Source organism: Xyrauchen texanus, chromosome 43 (genome assembly GCF_025860055.1).
Source record: "Xyrauchen texanus isolate HMW12.3.18 chromosome 43, RBS_HiC_50CHRs, whole genome shotgun sequence".
NCBI classification, from domain to species: domain Eukaryota; kingdom Metazoa; phylum Chordata; class Actinopteri; order Cypriniformes; family Catostomidae; genus Xyrauchen; species Xyrauchen texanus.
This window is the reverse complement of record NC_068318.1, coordinates 26046894-26057729: the sequence shown is the minus strand read 5'-3', so window position 1 is coordinate 26057729 and position 10836 is coordinate 26046894. Positions and strand designations below refer to the sequence as shown.

The following is a 10836-nucleotide window of genomic DNA, read 5'->3' as shown; positions in this document are numbered from 1 at the left end:
CCTCTGGGTTGGATTATTTTGACTTGGGCCAGTAAGCAATTTTATAGCAACCACCCAGAACACCCTAGCAATCACTTAGCAATGTCCTAGAAACCCAGAACACCCTAGCCACTGCATATGTTCTAAACAACACTCAGAACGCCTTAGCGACACCCTAGCATACCACTTTTGCATGGAATCACCATTCACATTTTCTTCAGATAATGTTGAAATCTAGTTCTCTACCTTAAGAAAACACAGTTTCACAATGAATAAGACACTCTATGCCTTTGGGCATCATACATTATGTCGCAGCTAACTAGTAATACCAATTGACATTTTAAAAACATGCCCACGCACGAAAGCCAGAACTTGAAATGACAATTAATGCCCAAGCAAGCCTAATTTTAACTGCAGCATGTCTGTTTTGGGAAATGAACATCTCCTGAACAGACTTTCAAAAATCATAATTTTAAATATGACTCTACTAAGGAGGGAAATAATACCTGGAAAAATCTATCTAATAATATTTGCGATTTAAATGTTGATTGCAATAAATTTATTTTCGTCAGGGTACACGTTTATGCTGAGTTCCATTAAAATTGGATGTGGGATATTCCTACTTGATATCTCGACCATAAATCCATTCCATTCCCTGATATTCATAACCGCAATGGCTTAGCAGTGGTTTGACTCTCATTAGAGATGTCTCCTAGCAATCCAACTGATAAACAATGCTGCAGCGCTAGCATTTGTGCTTCAGGTGTACGATTATCAAAAGAGATTATAATTTACCATGTTTTATACATATTTGGCCATATCTGATTATTGGGGGGTGGGGGACTTGTCTCCTTCATTGTACAGTACTGTGCAAAAGTTTTTGGCTCTTAAGATGTTTCACAAAAATATTTGTCATAAGATGATTATTTATATATTCGGCTTTAGTGTGGAAAAATACGTTTTAGACTCCCAAACATTACTTTTACAAATAGAAAAGATTGGAATAGAAGAACAGGAAGCCCTGCTACAGATGTCATGGCCCCCACAAAGCCCCCCTGAACATCGTGTCAGTCTGGTATTACATGAAGTGACAGAAGCAATTGAGACAGTCAAAATAGACTGAAGAACTGTGGTGAATTCTCCAAGAAGCTTGGAACATCCTCTCTGCCAACAACCAAGGAAAACTGTATCCAGGTGTACTTAGGAGAATTGGGGCTGTTTTATAGGCAAAGGTGGGCACACCAAATACTGATTTGAGCGTTTAGTGGACTTTATATGATGTTAATTGATAAATGAAAACTATTTATGGCATTATTTTTGAAGAAATCCTCACTATGCAACATTTTTCACAAGTGCCTAAAACTTTTGCACAGTATTGTATATTGTGGTTACGGCCCTGGCTTGTGTCATCTTTTATTTTGAATGGGAATGACAATGAGGCTGTGGGGATAGACATCATCTTTTCAATGGCACGAACAGTATAAAGCTGTATAAATCTCCTAGATCACATCTGAATTTCCACAACTCATGTTGTCTGGAGTTCGTATGCTGAATGTTCTTGGACAGGTATTTTAGCAATGTTTTGTTTGCGGAACGATCCAAAACCACTTTAAACTGCAGTCTATACCTCACAGCCTATTTGTCATTCTCATTAAAAATCAAAGATGGTGCTAGCGTGAATAAGGTCTATGGAGGGGTTTTAAATCAGCCCTAAAAAGTATATGGAAATAAAAACCACACCTAAAAATCTGTGAATGTCAAAAAATATTCCAACACTTTCTGTTTGGAAAACATGAGTGAAACATGTCCAAAGTTCAGTTCATGAAGTGCAGGCTGTCACAACATTTGCTAACACTACTGAGGACGGGTCTCCATTTGATGGAGAAGGGGGGTATTCTGGCACTTGCTATCTTCCCAGGGCCTGGAATCAGTGATGATGTGTATTTTGATGAGGCCTGGACAACTAATGCCACAGGTATCAACAAAAATTCATAAATACACTTGATAACAGTAGCAAGGTCAAACAATTAGCCTAAAACCTCATAAAATCGAAACTTTGACATGAGCCATGTGAAATTGCCTTTAAAGTTTTCAATCGACACTTGGGGACACTTAAGCAACATTTAAAAAATTAGGAATTTCATTCTATTAGATAACAAATTATCAAAGCAAGTGGAATCAGCAAACAAAAGATGCTATACTCCACTTTTCTGGACCATTTTTGCCGTGACTTTAAACAAACGGGTATCAAGGCAATTTTTAGTGCATGCATGAAGTCTGTTAACCACATTTGTAGTTCATCACATTAACAATAGGAAAGTTCTACTAAGTTTGTCCAATTACTTTTTATATCATATGTGAACAGTATATCTATTATTTTTGATCGTTTTGTTAAATGTTTTTTGTGTTATCTTTTAAATCAAATGCACCTTGGTTTGATATTTTGTTGTGTAATGCATTACTGAAAGTCTGGGGTAAGTGTGCTAATACCATTTAGGGGCCACTGTATAGTGCTCTTTGTGCTGAAATGATACCGAACACATGACAGGTGATGACACCTGTGCTTTTCCTAAAGGCTACAGCCTCTTCGCTGTGGCGGTGCAGGAGTTTGAACATGCTCTTGGAGTTCCTCACTCATCAAATCCTGGAGCAATCGTGTTCCCTGTTAATAATTTTGTCACGCACACTGATATAAGGATTCTGAAAGTGTGTATGGACCTATTTGGTCTAATGTTACATTTCTGCGTACAAATTTACACTCCAAATTCCTCAAAGCACAGTCTTGTCTTTCTTTAAAAGGAAGCTTTCCAAGAAACATCTCTGAATTTGGATTCACATCCAATGTTACAAGCATCGATGTATTCCTTTATTTCCGGGAAACACGTCTCACACATTTCTTAATTGGAGGAGATTGCTGGAGGTACAAGAAATCAACTACTCTCCAAATTCCCACAAACAGCTTGAGAAAGTTATTTCAATGTTTAGAAATAACATTACATGCTTCCAAGCTCTGAAATCTTTCTCTGACGGATGTTGCTGTGCTTTGTGGTTTATAAAGGTTTAATGAAGTAGCAGGGCAGATGATTAAAGGCTTTCCCAAACCTATTGCTCATAAGTAGCCAGTTTTGAGGTCCGTTCTGCCTAAGGCGGCAGCTCATTTTAGCTTATCGCTGCCCATTCGGGCCATTTCGCGGCCGACCCACCGGACCGCTTGGTTCTCCCGATGGCCAGTGCTCCCCTGTTCGGCCCAAAAGTGCGTCGGCCCACTGGGACAATGCTCGGTATGCCAGATTACCAGTCCAGCCCTGCTCATGAGTGGACAATATATGCTTCATTCGGATGTATTTATTGTTTTTCAGTCATTAACACACAACCTACTTTACCAACAGAGTTGGTAAAACAGAAAATGAACAAAGCACAATTCAAATGACTTAAAAATAAAAAACAACAGTGCCTGCAGGGTTCCAGAATCTTCTGCTGTTTTACAGTGGCTAGCGTACTATCAAACGCATAATTATGCAGATACATTGGAGACTGTGTGCAGCAGGGTTTCCATTAGCTGGAAATCTAGCATCACTTTTGTTACAGCATAATTATCAATGTGTGTTGTGAAAAGCACTATACAAATAAATATGACTTGAATTGACCAATAGAGGTATTATCTCATTTGAAGTTTGAATAAAATGCTTTATTTATAAATTACTGCATGTACTGTTGTATGATAGACAACACTATGCTTTGAGGAAGTTTTGGTGTCAGACAGTGTGTAAATGTGCCCGCAGAAGGTAAAATTTGACCAAATATGTCCATACACACTTTCATCATCCCACACTGAGTGCTTCCACCACCAATGTGGCAATTTATTTCAAAATAATTTAATGAGAGATCAGTGGGAATCATGCAACAGGAAACCATAAAGTCAGATGTGGATGCAACAGACAATTGTACAGTTTGGGTCCCAACATCAAATATGGTATGATGCTGATTAATTGCCAGTTGTTTTTCAGCACTGAAGCCATGTGTTTGCTTCTCTTGTTTACTTGTTGAGGTCCTTGAAGAAATACATTTTTGAAAATATTGCCCAAATTATTAAGCTCCACACCTATACATTATGTGCTTGTAGAACATTTAATAATTTTAAAACCATTGGCATTATAATAGAGTTGGTCCTCCCTAACAGCTTCCACTCCTCTGAGAAGGCTTTCTACTTTATGTTAGGTTCAGGTTCAGGTCTGGGTTTTGTGCAGGCTACTCAAACAGGCTCAGTAAACCATTTCTTTATTGACCTCATTTTGTGCACCAGGGCATAGGCATTCTGGAATAGAAAATGACACTCTCCAGACTGTTGGCATAAATTTGGAAGTACACAATTGTCAAGGTAGAATGTCATTGTATACGAAGCATTAATAGAATAGTTCTCCCAAAAATGTAAATTCTCTCATCATTTACTCACAGTACCGCAGTCTGCGTAGGGCACCAACTCCCTAGGAGGGCACCAGAAAGTCCACCGGCTGCCCTTACTCACACATTATACGTTATACAAGGACCCGAAGATGATGGCTTCGCGCTCATATCACACGACCATGGAACTCTGCGTACGGCATCAATTTGGCCAGCGGCGGCCCTGTCCTCATGTCATCCCAGATGTGTAAATTATGATTTTCAGATGGAAAACATTTAGACATATAAAGGATGCGATCCAAAGTGCATTTGAACAGCGGTGAAACACTTTCTTATGATCTGTTACATTCAAACGAGCAGACAGAGTTTGAAGTTTGGAGTAGAAGAAATAGAAATGAACCTTGTGTAAATTGTCAGCTTTACACTAAGCTAAAATGCTATTTCTAAGACATTTTACATGCACATGTTAACAGGCACAATCATATTTTGTTATCAAGAAAATTCACATTGGATCATACTTTCTTTTTTCTAGTAAAACCTTTGATATAGGGCAAAAATCGTATTCTTGATAATAATTTTTGTATTATTTTCCTGTAGAAATATCTAAAAATCCTTAAAACAATATCAGTGAGATTGATCTAGTTTTAGAAACAACACTGCATAAGATATTTCGGTTTTTAACGTAATTTTAATGTGTATTTTGTCTTACTGTACTGGCAGAGTTTATAGTCAAAACAAGTGAAAAAATCTACTAGTGCTGAAGAAGTAATCTAAAGTATTCAGAATACGTTACTGACTGAGTAATCTAACGGAACATGTTACAAATGACATTTTACAGCATGTATTCTGTAACCTGTAGTGGAATACATTTCAAAATTAACCCTCCCAACCCTGAGTATATGCCACAGTGTTATGTCATTATAGAACTGCAAATCTTCCTTTTTAGCATAATTGACTTCATCGATCTAATGTCTGAAATGTTTGTGTTTGGTGCTGTGTCATTCCCTGATTTCCTTCTCTATGACAGAAGGTGGGATTGTGACTCAGTCTTGTATTACCCAATCACTCATTCTGTTATGTATATAAGATGGGAGCAAACACAACCTGTATCAGCTTCTTGAAGAGGAGGAAACATGAATAGCTACTGCAAGCTGTGGGTTTTACTGACTTTGGTGGCCATTGGTAACACCAGCCCAATTGCACCACCTATTGATGAAGACCAAGAGAAGATAGCAGAGGTAATATGCACACCATACATTTCCTATAGATGGCTTTATGAAACTTTATGTGACTGTTAGATTCTTGTGTATAAAACAGTTGATCTCATTCAGTTTGCGAACTAACTTTTATCTATTTTTACAGAATTATCTGACCAAGTTGTATGGCCTGCCAAAGCAGAGACCGAACTATGAACTACGAAGCAATAGTCCTATGAGTCAAAGGGTGAGAGAGATGCAGAAGTTTTTTGGACTTAAAGTAACAGGAAAGCTGAATAAAGAGACCCTGGAAGTGATGAAGAAGCCACGCTGTGGGGTTCCAGACGTAGCAGCTTACTCAACTTTTGAAGGGGACTACAAGTGGAAAAAAAATGATTTGACCTACAGGTGAAAATTGCTAACATACTTGTTTGAGACAAAACTGACTTTAAAGAATTTAACATTAACATTTAAGTTGGGCTTTCTTTATTCTAGGATTGAGAACTACACACCTGATATGTTAGTATCTGAGGTGGATGATTCCATTAAAAGAGCCCTGCAGGTGTGGGCAGATGTTACTCCACTGACATTCAATCGCATCTACAGTGGCACAGCCGATATCATGATCTCCTTTGCAGTTAAAGGTCAGTTTCTTTAACAAAAAAAAAACAACAACAATAACTGCTATGTCTGTACTTCACATGTTCCAAAATTATCAGGTTGAAACTCACTGGCTTAAATGTGTGTGAGACTCTTACAGAACATAATAATGCATAGTAATTATAAAAGAATGAGAAAATGATGTTTAAAAATGTTTTAAATGGAATATAGCATGTCAAACCACAGGGCTGTCAACTTACCAAAGTATTAAATGTCTGCTGCCTATATGAAGAATAGTTTTTGTTAAGCCTTTAGATAACTGTTAAGAATTATATTGTTATCAGTTCACAGTAAATGTTCATTTTTCAGAGCACTGGCATGATTACGGTTAAAACCAAAGCTCTGCTTATTTCCAGACCATGCTGATGGTTACCCATTTGATGGACCAAATGGTTTTCTGGCTCATGCCTTCCTTCCTTTTGAGGGAATTGGTGGCGATGCCCATTTTGATGATGATGAGTATTTTTCCTATCAATCTCATCAAGGTGAGGAGTGCTTAATTTAAGAAAAAGCTTACATTTGTGCCAATATGCAAACATATTTAGAAAAAAACCCAAAACAAATGTATTCACATTACGTCTTTTTTATCTTTAGGATACAATTTGTTCCTGGTTGCTGCCCATGAGTTTGGCCACTCTCTGGGGCTTGAACATTCCCGGGATCCAGGTGCACTGATGTATCCCAGCTATTCCTACAGAGATGTCGATACCTTCTCCCTCCCTCAAGATGATGTCAATGGAATCCAGTCTCTTTACGGTACAATGTTACAAAGTACAAACATTGGTGATGATGAAAAATATCCTGAAATACAGTGCCACAAATGCCACTTGGGTTGATGTTTTCAATTTAACAAATGCAATCACAGTCATACACTGTATATAGCCCATGTAACATGTCTAATGCTCATGATGGTGATATTTGATGAATAGGCCCTAAACCCGATGTCGACACCAATGAACCAAAACCCACACCACCAGTTACTCCAAATACATGCGATCGCAATATGGTTTTGGATGCTGTCTCCATGCTTCGTGGAGAGATCATGTTCTTCAAGGGCAGGTATATAGAGAATAAACGTATTCCGATGTCAGCCTTACCTTGTGAGCGTTGAAAAGTTGGATCTGACTGCCAGATGTTGGGCTTTATTTGCAGCTTCTTCTGGCGAAATTACCCCTTTAGTACAACAACAGAACAACATCTCATTAAAAGCTTCTGGCCTGAGATGCCAGACAATATCGATGCAGCATTCGAGAGCCCATTTGAGGACAAAGTCTTCATTTTCAAAGGTAAAACCCATATATCTATGATGTCCAATGTTGAGGAGTAACTAACAAAAAGTAGCAATACCACTAACCTACCAACATTTTACAGTAGCATGAGATTATTTTTGATTTAGTGTTCATATATCTATTTAGGTTTTATATTGTGACCCTAATTTCAAAAGCATTTATTTAGCTTGTGTCGGAAAAATACAGCTATGATTAAATAAATAAATTGTTCAATTAACAAGTAGTTACATTTTGATCGTTGTTTGTAGTTATCTCCTTTTTTATCAAATGTAACTTGACTGTACATTAAAGTTATTTATTTTGTTCATGTCATCTTGGACTTACACTGACATGTAGGGGCATGGATGCAGCATCGTCCTAACACAATAGTTTTTAGTTACTGATGCCATTTTAGAAATTCACTATTTACAGTCTGCTATGAGTAATTAAAACCATGAGTGAAAGAGTTTAATAACAGGGAGGTTACTGAGATTAAGCGAGCTCTATTTGGCTTGTCAAAATCATTTAATTGAAGACAAATAAAATGCAATATGTCATATGAAACATCATTTTTCAATATTGTCATTCCTCAGGTGAAAAGGTCTGGGCTCTCTATGGCTACAACATGGTACGCGGATATCCCAAAAGTCTCAGCAGCTTTGATTTGCCAAAAAAAGTGAAGAAAATCAATGCAGTCCTGTACGATGAAAGTACCTTCAAAATCCTGTTTTTCGTTAATGATCAGATTTATAGGTAAATAAATCACATATTCTGATGGAGTTAGTCTGAACATGTTTTTAAAGAATTTTCAAGTAACGAGAGGCTTATTTTATGCAGTTACAATGAGGATAGCCGGAGAATGGAAAAAGGTTATCCTAAACCGGTGGATGAAGTGTTTCCTGCAATGACAGGGAAGGTGACAGCAGCCTTCCAATACAAAGGTATGGGTTTTTGGAAAAATAAATAAAAATAAATAAATAATCAAATAAATTATTTAATATAATCCTAAATGTCTAAACCTGTTTTCACATACTGTCTTTTATCATTATTAGGTTTCAGCTATCTCTTCAGCGGATCCAAAATGTTTGAGTTTGGTTCCTATAATAAGAGGTTGTTCCGTGTTCTCGATAACAACTACTTTCTGCCTTGTTCATCTGTTTAGTTATCTTTAAAGAACAACAATGCACTGCCTGCCTGATGAAAAATCTGAACCTGCCAGTATTGGAAAGTAAATTATTGAGTATTTAACTTAAGAGATTTATTTACATGATTTGTATTTAGCCAGTAGCCTTTGAAAAAGCTTTTGTATATGTACTGAATAACTAAACAAAATATTACATTGTATTTCATGTGATGTTTTAAAATAAAGACTAGATTTTAACAGTGTATGAATGTGTTTTTATTATTATTATTATTATTATTATTATTATTATCATCATTATTGTTAGGCCTATTTTTGTTTTAAACTGCCTGACACCTGTGCACAAAGCAGTGTCAACAATATCCTGCATTTACTGTACACTTAATCTGAAACAATTAAATAATTATTATAAATGCACATTTTATGACCTTATATTAAGTGTGAGATTACACTGAATCATTTTTACCTTTTAAGAATGAATAAACAAGAATTAATTTGTCATACCATAGGGCACCGGACCATTTAAGTGAACTACAAAATGTGATTTAAAATAGTGAAAAACTAAACCTAACACTTTCCTTCAACATAGGCTATGTATTTCGATCTGAAATAGGCAATTGGGGTTGAAAGCTCATGTCCATGTTATTTGTCAACCACCCACTTGCTAGAGACACAAAATGTTCCCTTAATGCCTAAAAAGGGCAAAACTGCAATGTTTGAAGGGAGACATCAACTTAAGTTGTCATCTGTTTTTAGGAGCGAGTTCCTTCAGTCTTTAAAGTCATTGTAACCTTTATTTACTGATGCATGAAAATCTCCTCATTATTCCCCATAAATGCACAAACTTACTCTAACACAAACACTAACTACTGTATATATATATATAGCCATTTTTAACGTGAATAAAGACACCATGTGTCGTTTTGAGGATGTTCCCAGTAGTTGGTCTTTTACGCACACACACATAAATACACACACTCATCTTATTTGGGTGGTGAATAGCACTACAATGAATCACAAACAGAGGTGAAGTTGAGTCAGACGAAAATTTGTTTTAGACCAGTGTCTGACATGACCATATTCTTCTATAGATGTTTGCAGTTCTCATGCTCATAAGAGAACAATGATTGCATGATTTTAGAAGAACGAGTGTAAATAGACTAATATAGTAACATCCTTCAGTTCTGCTTTTGAGGTTTAGCTGTCATCACTTACTGTCATAAATGTAACCCATGTTTGTGTTGTTCACACTAAAAATAACTATCTGCAAATATACTAGTTTTATAAAAGATTATAGAAATGACATAATAGGAATATCTGGGAGAAAATTAAGAGGTCTGCCAGACTAGCCAATAATGAAAGTTTTTCCAGCTTCCTAGATATGCAAAAAAGCTGGAAAACCAGCTTCCTTGACAAACAAGGTAATTATTGGCTTATCTGTCGTTTTTATGGTGAAGTCACAGAAACTTGCGGTTGGTGATTTCAGGTGTTGCTCAACACCTCACAGTCTTAACCATATAAAAGCTACCAACTGAACTCTTGTTGAACATAAGGAAAACGAAGAGTAGATCACATCATGAGAATTCCTTGCCAACTGTGTTTTTTTACAGGCCTGGTGCTTGCAGTTCATGCAGGACCGATATCAAAGCTCACTGCTACAGATGAATTCACTGCAAAGGTATGGTTTGGTGGCATTTATTTCTGTAATGATAATGTTGTCTTTTTTGTTTGTTGGCGTTTAGGTATTTTTAATCATGTTATTAGAGCTCATAGATCAAGGGGTACTTGAGAAAAAGTAGATTTTGCTTTGATAAACCAATGAAACAGATAGATGTTTTGAGAGTTAGGTTTATTTTTAGGATAAGGGCTAGGGTTAGATTAATTAGTGTTAAGTTAAAGAATGTTTAACTGTAAATGTGTCGATGAAGGAGTACTAGTGCCCTACTGATGGGGTGTGGGAGTACATAAGACAAAATATAGGAAAACACTGGCATGGATCCAATTTATTTTTGTTATTCCTTAGAGCTACCTGAAGCAATTCTACAATCTCACAGATACGGTTCCTGGTACCGTCTGGCGAGAAGGCAGTCAAATGAGTGAGAAGGTGAAAGAAATGCAGACGTTTTTTGGGATGAATGTGAGTGGGACGGTGGACAAAGAGATGCTTGAGATGATGAAGAAACCTCGCTGT

The 10836-nt window shown here is 36.8% G+C and overlaps 1 protein-coding gene across 1 annotated transcript; it reads left to right on the top strand.

Moving 5' to 3' along the window:
* Positions 1–5508: 5508 nt before the first annotated feature.
* LOC127636124 (collagenase 3-like) lies at positions 5509–8867 on the top strand. Its single transcript, XM_052116532.1, has 10 exons — positions 5509–5618; positions 5743–5984; positions 6072–6220; positions 6593–6721; positions 6831–6992; positions 7166–7295; positions 7389–7522; positions 8098–8257; positions 8342–8445; positions 8557–8867. The coding sequence occupies exons 1-10, from the start codon at positions 5514–5516 to the stop codon at positions 8664–8666; spliced, it is 1425 nt and encodes a 474-aa protein (XP_051972492.1). The 5' UTR covers positions 5509–5513; the 3' UTR covers positions 8667–8867.
* The last annotated feature ends 1969 nt before the right edge of the window (positions 8868–10836 follow it).

Coding starts and splice junctions, on each gene's coding strand:
- LOC127636124 (XM_052116532.1), top strand. CDS start 5,514: ATGAATAGCTACTGCAAGCTGTGGGTTTTACTGACTTTGGTGGCCATT. Junction 5,619..5,742: donor ACCAAGAGAAGATAGCAGAG/GTAATATGCACA, acceptor CTATTTTTACAG/AATTATCTGACCAAGTTGTA. Junction 7,523..8,097: donor CAAAGTCTTCATTTTCAAAG/GTAAAACCCATA, acceptor GTCATTCCTCAG/GTGAAAAGGTCTGGGCTCTC.